At 39.1% G+C, this 17,539-nt stretch overlaps 1 protein-coding gene across 1 annotated transcript in view; it reads right to left on the bottom strand.

The window, feature by feature from the left end:
• Positions 1-17,539, bottom strand: part of LOC135713235 (zonadhesin-like) — a 110,755-nt gene that overhangs the window by 70,619 nt on the left and 22,597 nt on the right. The window contains exons 3-4 of the mRNA XM_065236339.1: positions 9,892-9,946; positions 2,257-2,485 (exon numbers count right to left, since the gene is read on the bottom strand). Coding sequence (XP_065092411.1) covers positions 2,257-2,485; positions 9,892-9,946 — 284 coding nt within the window. The remainder of the gene's footprint in view (positions 1-2,256; positions 2,486-9,891; positions 9,947-17,539) is intronic.

Here is a 17,539-nt window from a genome sequence, read left to right as displayed (position 1 = left end):
GGGTTATGCTCAAACCTGCTACAAATGTTTGAATTTACATTTTAAACAGTCGTAGTTCTAGGTTAGTATTGGGTACCAATTACTCGTGGCTGGCTCGAGGCTAATGGGTAACAAATTTCGATTGGAAGGAGCTAGGTGGGAAACCGGATTCTGAAGCCTCCTTCAGAGACTACTCTCGGACGGTTGACCAAATTCTGGCTAGGCAGGGGCAAGTAGCACAGAAACAGGAGGATAATAAGACTGGGACACAATGGATGGAAGTTGTTTGGAAAGGAGGGGATGATCACATTAGACTCTAACATCAGACAAACAAAGGAATTCGTAGATCGCCTGATTGTAGGGAAGATCACGGGTTCCCAATCCATCTCTTACTTCACGGCAGGGTTGTCTACCTCGGGCCACTAGGGTATCCAACAGTCGTGCTCTGGAGGCATTACCCGGGCAATACCAAACTGCGTGATTGATGTCATCATAACCGGCTGTACACCTACATATATTGCTGTCAACGAGGTTTATTCTGTAGAGATATGCGTCTAGCGAGTAGTGGTTAGGCATAAGTCTTGCCATCACGTGAATGAAGCCCCGACTTACATCCAGACCTTTGAATCACGCTCTCGAAGAAACATTTGGAATAATGAAATGTAACCACCGCCCAAAAGAATTACTTATCCAATCGTTTTGCCAACTTAAAACAGAACTCTGACGTACTAATAGGAAAAAATCATCATGTGAAATTCTCCTATCATAAATCTCGCCTTGTTGTGCACCCACCTTTGCGAGAGAGTCTGCCTTCTGATTTCCTGGGATTGAGCAATGTGAGGGGACCCATACATAGGTAATCATATATGATCTTTCGACCAACACACTCATCTGCCCCCTTAACTTTGAAAGAAAATAAGATGAGTGCCTACCTTGTTTCATCGACCGAATAGCCTCAATCGAACTGAGACTATTCGAGAAGATGAAGTAATGGGCTATGGGCATATCGGGAATCATCCGCAATGCGAAGTTGAATGCTGCTAGCTCAGCAACATAAACGGAACAAGGTTCCTGAAGTTTCCGGAAGGCGGTTGAGTATTCATTGCAATTGACTTGTTGGTACTTTTCAGCAAAAATACGGGGAATTGAGATAGGTCGAAGTTGATCTAGAACTCCTTGAGTTGCCTGTTTCGTGGAGAGATCATAGTCAATGGAGGAACTGTAGTTAGTAAAGCATACACGAGGGGGGTTATAGCACGGAAGGCTAATAATAATTTGTATTTGTAATTTACAAGAAAAGGTTGTAAACTATGTGTCTGACACATAAAACCTGTCATTATTTCCTTTAGTGCGTCACAATCAGCGATTTTATGATTCATAAATTCGCGATTCAAAAGTAATAAATTCGCTGATTGTGAAACACTGAAAGCAAAATTGTGTGTCAAATACATACTTTTCAACCTCTTCTTGTACCTGATAAGACCAAAATATCTTTATAGCATACAATGATTCCTTAATTTTGAAAAACTTTTTGCTATAGGTAAGTGAGTAGAAGTAACCCTGGATCTTTTCATTATTATTCTTAGCCTAAGATCGCGCAAATCCGTCGATGTTTCAAAATATTAAAATATTGTCTGACTCTCATTGCTCATTGTACTCATTGAATGTGGTAGCTAGATAATCTTCATTCTAGGGCATTTAAGAGAAAAAAAAAGGCTATGGAAATTCTGGGATGATTCTAAGAAGATTTTTGAGAAAAGGCAATATAAATCTTATGAAGGGAGTTCCACTTATTTAAAAATTGAATATCAGGCCTCTACCTATTAAACCCGTAAAAAAAAACATATTGTAGTTTTTTCAAGCGATTTGTGAATTATTAGAATTTCACATGCACCCTTTGCCTCGCAACGAAATGGTAATTGTGATATATACCGAAAATTAAATTGTACATACCATGTGTTTAAATCACTAATTTTCATTTTTGTTTGTTATTATTCGAAGAAATCGGTGGATTCTGATGCCGTTAATACAACAGAAAATCAAAAACTATTGAAATGACACGTGTATCACTTTGGCTCGCAACGGTTCACATGAACCTAATATATCTACTCATTTATTTCATTGGTGGTGGTGGTGGTGGTGCTAGCGGTGGTGCTAGCGGTGGTCGAAACAGCGGATTAAGGGGTAGTGGGAAGCGCAGCAAGGGGAACATCAAGGGATGACCTGGCATCGGCATTGGGAATGGTCTAATCCACGGCAGAAATGGCCTTGGAGAACGCTGCACTCGCTTTTTGGGACAGCTGGAACACTCACTTGGTGGAATGCACGGTCCCGTAGAGCTACCACGCACGAAGCCTTCCTTGCAGAAGCATCCTGAGACGCACTCGTCACTGCAAGCATCATCGATATCCAGGTTCTGGCATGTTTTCGGACAAGCCGTGCCACACTCCAGGTACTCTTCGTTGAGATCGTTGCATGCTGGAGGGGAAGCAATATAGAAAGCGAGCTGTAATTAATTCAAGATTCAACGGTAATCAATACGTTGGCTTACGTTCACAGGAGCGAACCACCCACGCAACGCTTGAGCTTATGATTAGGAAAAGCACTGTCGATTTCATTACGAGGAACGGTACGAAATTATGTGTGAATTACTCGGAGGTCAACATAGAAATGCTGTGGGTAGAAAAATCCGAGAGTTTCTCAATGTGAATGACTATTTGCAGTGTCAATCACGATACGTGAGATAATTCAGGATGTGCAATTTTTTTGTAAGAGGAATGACTATCAAGTGGAACGATTGAACAAAGCCTCGTATGAGCAATTATTTGCTTCTTCGGAATGCATGGATGAGTACAGTTCAGACAATTATCGGTCCATTTTCAAAAGACCCATTAACTTTATTGGAAAACATCTCAGGTTCAATGCGCTACCTTTTAGGTTGTGGTTCTAAATAGAATCATCTTCTTTTTGTTCGTTAGTGACTTGAAGCTCGTGGAACTATTCAGCTGTTGTAAATTAGCTAGTGGAAAGGGGGCTCCTCTCTGCGGAGAGCGTGGCCCATACAAACCGTGTGTATGTACTCCATATTTGGGGTGGCTACGCATCGTCCTTATGGCAGCGTGGGACTCAGAACAGAGCTGTACACGATGGTCCTCCAGCAAGACAGGGGATTTGGGCAGTCCCAACAAGTTGCCCATCGAAAGCCAATGTTGCAAATAATACAGAATTATTTACGGGTCGAAGGAGGCGACATTTGTGTACAGCAAAAGACACTCAGATTTGTTTTCAAAAAGCTCATCACATAGTTGGCCATTTTGGCCCAGACCTAACCTGAATTAGGGCTGAGCAGATATCGATTATCGATAAAAACGATAATATCGGTTCATATTTATCGATACTAAATGCGATATCTTTCAAGCCGATATCGTTACAATATCAACGTCATATCGGTATTTTGGGAAATTGAGAATAGCAAACGACGCGTTTAGCTGGAGCCTCAAGTGAAATTCCATCAGGGAAGGATGGTCTCAAACGCACCCCTGAGGTAAATAACCCCACGCTGTTTTTCATAGCTTTCGATTGTCAGTTCGGGGATTTAATAAGCAGCATTGCTTGTTCAGTACTTGGTTCATAAAATCTCAGAATTGTTTATGGGAATGTAACGAAAAACCGCGTGGGGACATTTTACCCCAGGGGAGATTATGGATTGTTCTACCATACTAGGAGGATATAATTAATTCGATTCTGGCAATTCACAAGACTGTCATGAAGCCTTGTCCTCTTCTGGCAATATTGAAACTAATGTTCTGTCCGACAACAACTCAGCAGCACGAGACTCCTTGAACTGGGTCTCAGAGTCGGAGGGGCTACGCTTAAAGTGAACCCTACACGATAGCTTTTATTGACAATAATTGTATTGTCAATACATTAAATATTGACGTCAATACATCGGTATTGACAATATTTCTGTATTCACATCATCAATATTAATGTCAATAATTCCCCTTCGCGTCAATATATTGATACGTGTGGGGTTCGCTTAAGAAAAGACACTAAAGCTTTCAAAAACACTGTATTTTTTCCAACTAACGATAGTGTGGGTTTTGTGGTGATGTGAACGATATTCTGGCACATACCCTTGACGACGATGGCAACTACGACGACTGCAGTCCAGCGAGCGCTCGCTGTGGTTCCGGAATGATTCTGTCGATGTCGGACGATTAACGGCCGATCTTGTCGGCAAGATGGCGGTACCACCGTTCGGTGAGATTCCTGGAACAATTCCGGCAATGGCGAATGAAGCAATGCTGACCGAACATCGGCTGTAGTGCGATGGCGGGTTGATTTTATCGGGGCTGGTATAGCGGTTTGTGGAGATGGTTCCGATGCACAGGCGCTTCCTTCCGACGAAGCCGGTCGACGACGGCGATGCCGCCCTCTGTCGAACCGGGAAGGGAAATTCTCCTTGGCGTTTAGGGCCTTCAGCCCGAGAACGATGTCCTTTGCGTTTAGGTCAAGGTAACTAAATGTCACCTAGACCGTAGCGTGCAATGGTGGTCCTTGACTCGCCAACCAGAAAGCAATTTGATTGATTGAAAAAGGTACTAGCGAGGAGGTAACATCCACTAGGGCGGTTCTTCGACCAATTTCGAGGAAGAATTAGTCTTTACCTGAATCAGCTGAATTCAAGAGCAAATTTTCATTACGTCGAATGTAACAAAGGTAAACAAAGTCGAGCTATCAGTGTCAATCGATTCTACTGCTATTACACTATATACTGTCCGAATATAGGATCAAATCCCATTTTTAAATTTATTTACCAGTCAAATTGCTTTTTGACGTAATCACCTTCCGATCAAAATAGTTTTCGATGTTACTTAAGTCACCCAATTTCTATGGAGATGCCGTTTGACTTAAGTAACAGCGCTGAGAAACCCGTGAAAAGTATACGTTCGTCGTTTCGCTTTCTCATTATTAAAGTGAATAAATCGATCTGTTTGTTGCTAAGATGATTTCGGTGGTCCTAAAATGATGAATGGGCTGCACGTAAGGAGACGTAATTGATAATTCTCCCGAATATCCTGGTAAATACACTTTGACTTAAGTAACAATAGGGGCCACCAAACGACGTATAATAACTTTTGACTCAAAAACCAGTATTTTTTAGCATGAAAGCTAGCGATTCGCATTTGTATGATTAAAACCCTGCTAAATATGTTAAACATTGCTATCACTATGAGATTATATGTGTTTACTTGAAAATAGGAATAACTTTTCGGTCATCAAAACAAAACTTTATTTTTCTCGGATTGGTGCGGATGTTACTTACGACATAATGCAAATTTGCTCTTGAATTGGTGATTTACACTTCACCTTGATTCACTACTCGTACTTAGTATTCTGATAAAATATACTCTACAGACACTTCTGGTCTGCACGCTCGCCTGAGATAAAGTGAACGATGGTCGTTCTTTAACCATCGCAGAACCCTTCAGCTCATCACCCGTGACTCCGTGTCACCATTTTGCCGTGGCCATGCACGCCTTACTCAGCAGTCGGTCGTTAAGCATGGCAGTATCGTCTACCCAGAGGGTTTCACCGCAAGTGTTATACAAATTTACCGTTCCGATTCAAATTTCAGACGATTAAAATTTCGGACACTTTCATTTTTAATTAAATATTACATACAGTTAGAAACAAAGTAATAATGTTAGATGATCGTGGAGGGCACTAGTCAAAATAATTTAAAATTTACAAGACATGTGGATCATATTCGACCGAGATAATCAACTTTTAAAAGTGTCCGAAATTCGAGTTTAAGTGTCCGAAATTTGAATCGGCACGGTACTTGAATGCTCGATCACATGGTGCATATTTATAATATTGTATTGGACCTTTGTAACAGAACGGTTACAATATCTGAGAGAACGTATTTTTCGAAAGCAAGTAATATATTTTGCGATTTCAGGACCAGCCTGGACCAGGATCACGATCATAGTAAGCGTGGATTCGACAAAAGCATCGTTAAGTGGATTAATGAGATGCTTTCTAAAAGAGAAATCTCAGCAAATCTTGGAAGCTCATCCATAACAGTTAGAGCTGTAAAAGGGTGTCCTCAAGGAGGTGTGCTTTCACATCTTTTATGGTCTTTAATTGTTGATGAACTTCTCAAAAACTTAGAAGCAAAGGGCTTCGAGATAATTGGCTTTGCTGATGACATAGTCATAATAGTACGAGGAAAATTTGATAATATCATTTCAAATAGAATGCAAACTGCTTTAAATTATGTTTCGTCGTGGTGCGCTAAAGAAGGGTTGAATATAAACCCTTCTAAGACCACTATTGTACCGTTCACACGGAAAAAGAAATTTTCTATAAATAACTTAAAATTGAAAGAAACCTCTTTAGAACTTTCACGAACAGTCAAGTATCTGGGAGTCATTCTTGACAGTAAACTTAAATGGAACTCACATATAGAGCAGGTTGTTAATAAGGCAATAAATGCTCTTTGGATAAGTAAAAAAAAAACATTTGGTAGGAAATGGGGCATAAAACCAAAAATGATCCACTGGATTTATTTGACGATTTTAAGACCCACAATATTCTACGCATCATTAGTTTGGTGGCCGAAAACTAATGAAAAATGGCTCAGAAGAAGCTGGGGAGAGGAGTATTTCACTAGATGCTCTACTTTATCTGATTCCGTTGCATCAATTTATCCAATTAGAAGCTGAAAGGAGCGCTTTAAGGATTCAACGAACAAAGTACTTCCTTGGAGGTGATCTTACTGGACACTTTAGCATTTTAAAAATGTTTGATATTGATTCTCTTGTATTAAAAAATGAAGACTGGATGGAGAAAAAACATAATTTCGATCGTTTATACAATGCATCAGAATTTGATCGTAATGTTTGGGAAAGTGGGGGACCAAACATCCGTCCAGGTTCAACTGTTTTTTTTATACAGACGGTTCAAGATTGAACAACCGTGTGGGAGCAGGGGTAACTGGTCCAGGGATTGATATCTCAATATCCATGGGTTACTGGCCAACCGTGTTCCAAGCAGAAATTCAAGCAATTCTTGAATGCTCTGTAATATGCTTGCGCAGGAATTATAAACATTCGAATATCTGCATTATGTCTGCATTAAATGCTTTAAAAATCAGCAACATGCAATTCCAAACTCGTATGGGAATGTGCAATGTCACTTCAGAAATTGGCCTGTCAAAACCAAGTAAACTTATATTGGGTTCCTGGCCACTGTGGAATTGAAGGGAATGAAATAGCCGATACGTTAGCCAGGCTAGGATCATCACAGCAATTCATAGGACCAGAACCATTCTGTGGAGTTTCTACTTGTTCTCTTAAAATGGAGTTCAAGAAATGGAAAAAAATGAAAGTGGAGACCAATTGGAACAACACTTCCATTGCTAGGCAGTCGAAACGGTTCATAATTCCGAACATTTCAATGACTAGCAAAATTCTTGAATTATCAAAGAAAGATCTCAGTGTCTATACTGGTTTGATAACAGGACATTGTCCATGTAAATATCATTTGAAGCTAATAGGAAAACTTCAAGAGGATATGTGTCGATTCTGTGGTATAGAAAAGGAAGACTCTGAACACCTGCTATGCTCTTGTGCAGCAATCTTCAATAAAAGGCGTATTTTTCTGGATAAGGGGCTGGCAGAACCCTTTGATATTTGGAATGCAGGTCCCAGTAAAGTAGTACATTTCATTCGAAATGTAATACCTGGCTGGGAAAATGCTTTTGGTCAGTCTATGTCGGTCGCTTCACAAAATAGTGATACGACATAACTGATAAAGCAATATAAAAACGGGGAATATCACAATAGATCAAAGTAATGGTCGCAGTGATGAATACACCCAACAAGGAAAAAAAGCCTTGCCATAATAGGTCATATTATTGGTCGCAGTGGAAATTTATCCAACAGGAAAACAAAATAACAAGTTACCTTGACGCCTTTTGATTGAATAACATTTCCAGAGTTTCAACACCCAGTAAAATTTTCAAACTACGTCTGCTTCACACTTAAACAGAGACCCTGAGTTCGGTGATTCTAAAAATTAAAGATGTTTCGGTATTTTCTCACTTTATTGCTGAAAACTGTAAATGAAATGACCGAATTTCGATAATTTCATTTTAATTTAACGAAAATGGCAAACATTCTTACCGACAGGTCTGCAAATCACTGACTTCGGTGAAGTATCAGTAACGGTCTCGGTAAACGTCAAACGTGATTTTCGATCGACTTTTCAAACGTTCGTGTTTGTGATAAATAAAAAAAGGTAAAATTATGGACGTTGTTATGCAACACCAAGATGAGCGAATCGTAGATATTTTCCGTAAGTAATTAATTTTCGTTGTCTAAATGAATACCGATTACAGATGACCGATGTTGTTGCTTGTTTTTTTTTTCTATCGGTCCAAGTTCCATTCCTGTTGGTGATGATCTGAAAACAGCAGTTGGAATCTTCATCCAATGCATCCCTGTTTCCAGTGTAGTGACGAATCCTTCCGACAAAAACTAGTTTTTGTTCATTGGTGGAGAATTTGCAACACTAACACATTGATCACAGCGGTGATTTTTTCTAAATGTGTTGGAATACCACCCAAGGTTGTGTTTTGATGTAAAACTACGCCTGTGATTTCTACATGGGGTACAGTTTGTGAAAACCGAAAATAAAACTTGTAACAAAATTATGAAAGATTTTGAACGTTAATAACTCATCTGCCCCATGGACCAATTTCCGCAACACTGTCATCAGAGAGTTGTTAGTAGACGAAACAAGTCGAAGTGGCATTCGCCTCCAATCTTCGGGCGTGTGTGAATAGGAAGGATGCAATTGCGTAACATTTTGCACAATCATCGCCATATTCAGAACCACACGCCCCCCACGACCCCACAAAATGCTCTCCAGAGTCGCAATCTTCCGGATTGGTTCTGTAACGACGTTCTGTTTCGTTAATAACTCGACGGCAAACACATTCATTGATACGTTTGTTGTTCGGGTTGTAGAAGAGTGTTGCAGAAATAGTGTGAAATAGGTTACTGAAGCCATGGTTATCAAAAGAGGAAATCGATGAAGAGAATTGACCTTCATCCCTCTGCTTCTAAGCCCCTTAATTCAGACGTCGTCATAGCAATGAAAACTAGCATCGCACTGTTTTTTGGGTCCTTGAGTAACAATTGCTGGTTGCAATTCTGCTGTTCGATATTTTCGAAGGACCACCAAAAAACATGAAATTACACTATTTTCTAGGGATGCTTAAAAATCTAATTATTCGATTTACGATTAATCGTAAAGATTTTTCCGACTATTCGATTAAATATTTGTAGAATTTCCAATTATTCGAGCGAATAACCGACATCCCTTCTTATTTCTACTCGTTTTATTAAGCGCAGTTGAGTACTAATTTATCTGAACAGGCATAGAGAAGAACCATGACGTGAAACAGGATCGAAAAAAATGTTAAGCGTCTTTCTGCTAAAGGCTAAGATTTACCAACAACTTGTAGAGAGAAGGAGTTTAACGAGAAAAACTAAAAAGGGGAGGAGCTTTAGCTAGGTGGACACTGATAATCTGCGGCATTCCAACCTGTCGCAGACACCAGACATGTCGAGACTCTTGCGAGTGCCCAATCATTGAACCGAAGAATACGGGATTGTCCGGTCCGATTTGCAGATCCAGCTGCCGTCATCATCATCTTGCAAAGACTTTAAGCCTGTACTACCATCGGCCCTTTTCAGAGCCACCAAGATTTTTAAAAAGAGTTAAATTTTTGAACATGTCCCAACTAAAATTCATATCAAAAGGCTCTTTTCAGGGCAATCTAAGTCATACTAAAGAGTATAAAACCCCGCTCAAATTCAGATTCCTACACAAAACACAAGCTCCGGTTGCAGTTAACTCTTCGACTACCACACCTAAATCACACTTTTCACTATTTTTGTAATATCTTCGGTAAATTTTCATGTATTTTTGATGTTGTTATCTTGTTGGAAAGGGTATTAATTTTCCTTTATGATGGTTTGATTGAGCATAGCACACAATGACGAGTTTGATAGTTAATCAATCTTTTGGTTTTTCAGTTTTTGTCGAGTCAGTAGACATGTCGTTTCAGCAAGTTGAAGTTGATCGGTTTGTCCTTTTATATTTTTCCTGAAAGCCTATAAAAGTATCTAATAGAATGCACCATGCACACATTTTTAATTGCCCTACCTTCCGAAAATTTTGTTATAATTTGGTAATCCTGATTTTATGAAGCTATGACACAATCAGGGAGCGTGACTAACAAGCTAATGAAAAGATTAGGATGTGACCTATCTAACGGTATTAAAACATTTGAAAACGGATCAATAGCGACTGAGATACATCATTTTGAAAAAATTGTCGACTCCATTTTCAGTGTGGTGCCCGAATAACATTTCCCAAGTAACAATTCTGCAATCATTTGGCATTTATGATGGTTTTATAATGGCAATGAATAATCCATTTAGTTTCAATACCGCATTTCACAGTGTAAAACGTTCATGCTTAGTAGTTCACCTTTTCGCTGTTTTAAAAACCTTTTACAGTCTGGCGAGAGGTCAAAAACTATCTTGTTTTAACATTAAATTTAAAGTAGTTATAGTGAATAAAAACCAAATTTATGACAAGGATATCTCGAAGGATAAACGAAGTTGGAGGAAAAATTCAAGCGATGCTAACGACCGAAAGAAAGTCGATTTCAGTAAAATTTAGTTCTTTAGAAGAACCAGCACGTCCAGCGGAACGGGTACCATCAACGACTGAGCATCTGATGGAGAAGAGGGAAGTGAGCTGGTCCTCAAATTCATAAAACATTGTGAAAACAGTCTGAAAACAGACCAGCCTTCTCCAGACCTTGCGAATAGATGAATATCGGAATAACTGGCGTCAGTACCGACATAGTTGGTTTCCGATCCATAGCTGCAATTTTATTCGGTCAAAGGGCCATCACTTGGAAAAAAAAATCATTCAACCGTATATACCTGCATCGTTTGATGGTGCACTTTCAGAACCATCCGGAAGAAGGGGATCTTTTCGGGAATGATCGAGGTTACAGCTGTGCGAAATGCGAAATCGCACAGCGCAATTATCGAAAGATAAACAAACTTTGACGTTTAACATTTTGTAGGCAACATTGCCGCCATAAATGCTGCCATAAATCTGAACTGGTTAGGATCAAGCAAAATGGCTTGATCAGTCTACAAGTTTTCTTCATAAAAGCCATTTAAAAACCTTATGAATTTGTAAGGATTTCTTGAAAGCAAAATAACTTTTTCACAAATGGCCCATGAAAATCAACTTTTATGCCTCCTCCATATTACAATTATTTTGTTTGTTTTTTACAATCTTCGATTTTCAATCTCCTTCAATTTCCTTCGATATAGCTTTATTTTAGTTAATTTAGCAATGAGAAAATATTTAGAATTCAAAAATCATGAGAAATAAAAATTTCGGCTAAGCTTAATGATCGTTTTGAAGAATATATTTTTTTCCTAATGTTAAATAATTAGTAAAATCGATGTTTTCCGTGGGCGGACTCAAGTTTTGCGATGTTTTCACCTAAATTTCACTTTCATTTTTATATGGCACCTAAAACTAGGCCACTTCATGAGAACAATTTTTTAATTTTGGAAATTCGGCAGGATTTTTATACCAACAGTTTTTATTTTAATTATTTTGATAAGGTCGGATGGTACTCATGAATCCTTTTTATCTTGATTGTTGTTTTTCTAGTGATAATGGTTTTAATGGTTGCCAAATAGCTTTTATTGTAGCTTAAATACGGCTTTGAAATGAATCTCAATGCGTTTTTCGTACAACCATTTTGCAGTAAATCAATCTTGAAGAGCTTCGAAAATATACCCTTCAGAACCTTCTCCAGAGTGGACCAACTAGACAGGTTCTAGCATCAATGAGGTTTTGGTTGATGCATCAATGGCAAAGCAGTCTTGACCAGGGTTTTATGAATGTTGTTTGATAGTAGCTTTGTAGTATTTCATAAAACACAAAATGTTACTTGGGTTATTATAAAAGACCACGTAGTTCTACGTCACCATTGTGTACAACCCCATAGGGCCGCCCCTTTTTTTTAATTTTCCCAATGCCACCAACTGAAAGCAATTGAACTGTACTTAATTTTTTTTTATAATTTTGGGATTTTAGAAAATGTTTAAGATACTAAGGCTTGGATAGATACTGAAATTTTGGACATTTCAATATAGTGAAGAAAATTTGGATTGGGATAAGAATTTCAGTTGATGGTCTTCTGAAGAGAGTTTATAAGGAATTCTTGAGCGAGTATATAACCAATTCTGAAGCTTCATTAAAGGAAAACTATGGAGAAACCTTAAAGAATAGAGCACTGAGGTTAGCTCTGCAGAAATTCTAGAGAGGAATTAAATTTGTATAAGAGTTTCATGGAATTTCAGGAGACAATTCAAAGGAGTATTCTTAGAAAATGCTAAAGATAGTCCCCACGAAAGTCCCACGCAATCATGAAAGAAGAGTTTCAAGGGAATTCCGAGAAGAGTTCCAATAGAACTTGGAAAAATGTACCAAGAAAATCCTAAATTTCATAGATTTTGTTTGTCATATATTCTAAGATAATTTGGACCAGAAGTTCTAAAGAAATTATAGGAGATTTCGAAGACAATTATGAGAAGAATTTCAGGACCAGAGAATCAAAAATATGTCAAAATTATAAAACAATAATTGTCAGTAACGGCTTAAATAATAATAATTATAATAATAATATCATTCAATGAAAACACGAAAAAGGGTTTGTAAGAATAACTTTTTTTCCGGTAAAAGTGCCCATTAGACTGATGCAAATGCAATTTTTTCGCTCCACAGTGTTCAAATTGTTTCAAATTGGGTCCTAAATAGCCTCCGGAAGTTTAAACTCATTTGGTAAGAAACTGACTTGGCACAAACCATTTGAAGTTTATATGGAAATTACTATGGAAAAACCAAACTTTTTGTTCATTGTCTTCTACTTTTTTTCCATATTGAACTGTTAACAAGTTCTATTGCTGCACTTATGGGATTTTTTATCAGCTACAACTTTGCGACCGTTTTTCAGCCAAACGTCAAATTAAATAGTTATTAATTGTTTAAGAGATTGATAATCTTATGGCAAGATTAAGCAACTGTATTGTGGGCAACACTGTATTCTGCAGTGTGACATAGTAGCCATGATTTTTGTCCTCTCTTCTACGCACCATAAACACCAATGTTGCCTGCTGTGATTGAGCATAATCTCATAAGACATCAGTGACTTGAATCATTCATAATTTTTGTTCCTTACATTTGATCAAAAAGTGGTCTTCAACAAAGTTGTAGCTGAGAAAATTTTCAACAAGCTCAGCAATCATTCTTTAAATTAGAGTGAACTGGTGAATTTTTAGATTGATATGAACCGAAATTATGGTTTCCCCATAGTAATTTCCATATAAACTTCAAATGGTTTGTGCCAATTCAGGTTCTTACTAAAGGAGTTCAAATTATGAGAGGATAATCAGGATCCAATTTGGAACAGTTTGAGCACTGTGGAGCGAAAATTTCAAATTTTGCATAAGTCTAGTGCCCATCTTCGGAAGTATGAACGACTACACTGAGGAAAATATAAATACGCTTCTCACAGTCACCATCGTATGAACGTATGAAAATCTGATTCCAAACGACTTTCATACGCTTCGTATGAATTCATATCATACATATATACATTATTGTTTAATACAATCTGTGGTGCCGTGTGCCAAGACAACGGTTGCAGAAATACACTACCTTACAAAAGGAGCCAAGAGAGGCAGTGTATTTCTGCGTAGAACTACACTACATTGACTATGGTAAGTTCTGAATCGGGATCGAGAAAGGATAAATAAACACAAAGAGAACGGAGTACAAGGTGGCCATCAATTCCCGGATTATTCCGGAACACGAGAATCGGAGACGTTCCCTGAGGGTTCCACAATTGGCGACGAGGATGGGATTTCCTATTAAAGGGTGTCCACGATGAAATTGCCACACACAAAATTGATTCGGAAAATTCGAGTTTTCATCCGATTGCCATCACATTTTCAGGGATTGAGAAATAACTATTAAACTTCATTTTACCATTTTACTCGTATTTTATTTACAGTCCATACGCAAATGCCCGCACCTTGGCCTTAACCCCGGCCATAAGATTCTGCACAACCTGTGAATCAACCGTTTTTTGCATGTAAACCCATACTTTCTTCAGTTCCTCGACTGTCTCCACTACCTTAGGTCGTTTAAGAAGGTGCTGCTTCATAATCGCCCAGTACTTCTCGATGGGGCGGAGCTCCGGAGTGTTGGGAGGGTTGAACATTTTCGGCACGAAATTGACCTTATTGTCCGCATACCACTTCAGCACGTCCTTGGAGTAGTGGCATGAGGCCAAATCCGGCCAGAAGATTGTTGGGATGTTGTGGGCCTTCAGGAGAGGAAGCAGCCGCTTCTGGAGGCACTCTTTTATGTACACCTGTCCGTTCATCGTGTCCTGGGTCACGAAAGGTGCACTCCGCTTCCCGCACGTGCAGATGGCTTGCCAAACCAGGAATTTCTTCGCAAATTTGGACATCTTCTGAGTGCGGACCTGCTCCGGAACGCTAAACTTATCCTTGGCCGTGAAAAACAGGTTGCCGGGGATCTGTTTGAAGTCGGCCTTCACATATGTTTCGTCGTTAATGATGCAGCATTCAACTTTCGTCAGCATGTTGAGGTACAACTTCCTGGCACGGGTTTTGGCGGACTTGTTCTGCTTCTCGTCGCGATTAGGGGCCTTTTGTACCTTGAACGTTCGAAGCCCAGCCTTAGTTTTGGCCTTCTGGACAAAACTTCGGCTTAGGTGCAGCTTCTTAGCCACATCCCTAACGGAGGCGTTCGGATTTCGGTTGAAGGCCCCAACTACGCGGTTGTGATTTTTGGTGTTGTACGGAATACTTTTTCCTTCACTTCTGGGCTTCCGATCGGTGGTCAACCGTTCCTCGAACCGCTTAATCACTCGCGACACCGTGGAATTCGTGATTCCCAACGTTTTAGCGATGGAACGATGCGAGAGATCCTTGTTCTCGTGATGAATGCGCAAGATTTTATCACGCACGAGCTGTTCTTTCGACTCCATTTCCGCGAGTTTTGATCACAGGACTTTAAAACTTGCAGGATGTAAATAATGCACTATGAACTAAATCCACCCAAATTTTCATTAAATTCTACCCAACGGTTAAAAAGTTAGAGCAATTTCATAGTTTGGCAATTTCATCGTGGACACCCTTTACTATCACATTTGACAATGCTCGTCAGTTTGTAAGCGCGAAATTTGAAAATTACTGTCAGGAGCATGGAATCTCACTAAACCATTCTACGCCATACTGGCCGCAAGAGAACGGCCTGGTAGAACACCAGAACCGTTCGTTACTAAAACGGCTTCAAATTAGTCACGCGCTAGGCCGAAACTGGCAGACTGATTTAATGGATTACATGATGATGTATTATACCTCACCTCATTCCGTAACCGGAAAGACCCCAACGGATTTATGTTTTGGTAGAACAATCCGTTCAAAGATCCCATCACTGTACCATATCGAATCAGCTGCTCCGACCAACGAAGTAACGGATAGAGATCGAATTTCAAAACAAGTACACGGTAACCGCAAAATACCCAATAATGACTATAAAAGACTCGATATTGACTACGAAGTAAGCATTTTCCAGGGAGACTGGGACTACCCATTAAATTAGTAAAAAGATTACCCATTTATGAGTATTTGATACTCATAAATGAATACTTACTACTCATTTTTGTAGTTGTAATTATTCATAAATGGGTAAAATTTTACTCATTTAATGGGTAGTCCCAGTTTCTCTCGAAAATGCTTACTTTGTAGTCAGATAGTAGATCTGGTCACCCAGAACTTGCTGTTCAAGGACCTACCCTGATCGTTGCCAAATCTCCGGAAAAATCACTGATGACTTCTGTAAATTCTAGAACGCGTCGAGAAGTAAAACTCCCATCAAAGTTTAAGGACTTTGTCATCGTTGATTAGATTTCGCATCTCCTAGAGAAAACGAGATGTGGTGCCGTGTGCCAAGACAACGGTTGCAGAAATACACTACCTTACAAAAGGAGCCTACAAACCTACACTACATCGACTATGGTAAGTTCTGAATCGGGATCGAGAGAGGATAAATAAACACGAAGAGAACGGAGAACAAGGTGTCCATCAATTTCCGGATTATTCCGGAACACGAGAATCGGAGACGTTCCCTGAGGGTTCCACACAGTCAAAGATGTACGAAAATCGGGTGAAGTACAAACGGTCATCGTATGATGTTTGCAAACAATATTTAATGAGTACAAAACCATTAGAGGATCGTATGAAACGTTTCCTAACAGAAACCAATATGGCGGACCAAACCGTAAAATAATGTCAGTTTGGTGGACGTTAACAAAACCTATGGCAACTTTATGCTGACAAGTAAGTATGTTTTGCACGTTATGATTATCTACATTCAGGTATTATTGATTTGCAGCTAGCAGCTGTACCATCACAATATACAACTTTGTCGGCTTCAGGATGTAGGAGATGTCAACCACTGGCCACTCCCGGGTCTATTCTGGCAGATAAAGTACATCGATGAGTAGCTGAAGCGGGTCCCGAGTCCGGTTAAGGCAGTTGTTGTGACTTCTATTCAATAAAATTGTTTGATTAGTAGATTTTATGTTCTTTTATTTATCATAAAAATAAGATTTTTTTTAAATTATTTCCAACAATCATGTTTGTTAGGAAAATTATTCTTAATTTTTTAAACGTTTCTGTTTTCAGTGTAGGAATAAAATTAACAATTTCTCACATATTTTTTTACAGATCATGCTTGAGCAACATTAATTTGTCATTTGTAGAAAAGAGATGAAAAAAGTTCCGCCTTATTCAATTAGTACAAAAGTTACTGAAGTAGGCAAAATCTTTACGCCACCCGTAATGTTTAATTGAAATCTAAGAAGGTGCTGCAAATTCCACAGTCGAGTTGGCGTGTAATTCCCCAACTGTTTATGAACAAACTAACTGGTTTCTCAAATTGAATGCTGAAGACAGATATTCCAGGAAACTGAAAAACCGGAAACAAATAGATGACGCACGTACCAGTAGCGTTTATCTTCATCATATAGAACATTTGCAATACGTTGTACCACAGACAAACAGACATAACACTCGCAAGTTGTTCGTCGAACAAGCATTTTACGGACAATTAAAACGTATCGTAGTTAGTAGTACCGCCATCTGTGGCGCGCATAGTCAATTCGCTTGCGTTTGACGTTTACACACTACCGCCATCTGTTCAGTGTAGTGCCCGCCACAGTGTACTCAACAGATAGCGGTAATGTTTTAGTTAGGATGTTTTACAGTGAGAAATATTCAATGTGTTATGTCTGTTTGTCTGTGGTTGTACTTTAGAACACCAAAAAAAACGAAAAAGGCGCAAA

The sequence above is a fragment of the Ochlerotatus camptorhynchus genome, unplaced genomic scaffold (genome assembly GCF_037179485.1).
Source record: "Ochlerotatus camptorhynchus isolate MF236.1 unplaced genomic scaffold, CSIRO-AGI_Acam_v1.1 ptg000549l, whole genome shotgun sequence".
Lineage (NCBI taxonomy): Eukaryota > Metazoa > Arthropoda > Insecta > Diptera > Culicidae > Ochlerotatus > Ochlerotatus camptorhynchus.
Note: the sequence above shows the minus strand (reverse complement) of the source record. Positions and strands in the feature narration are given on the sequence as shown.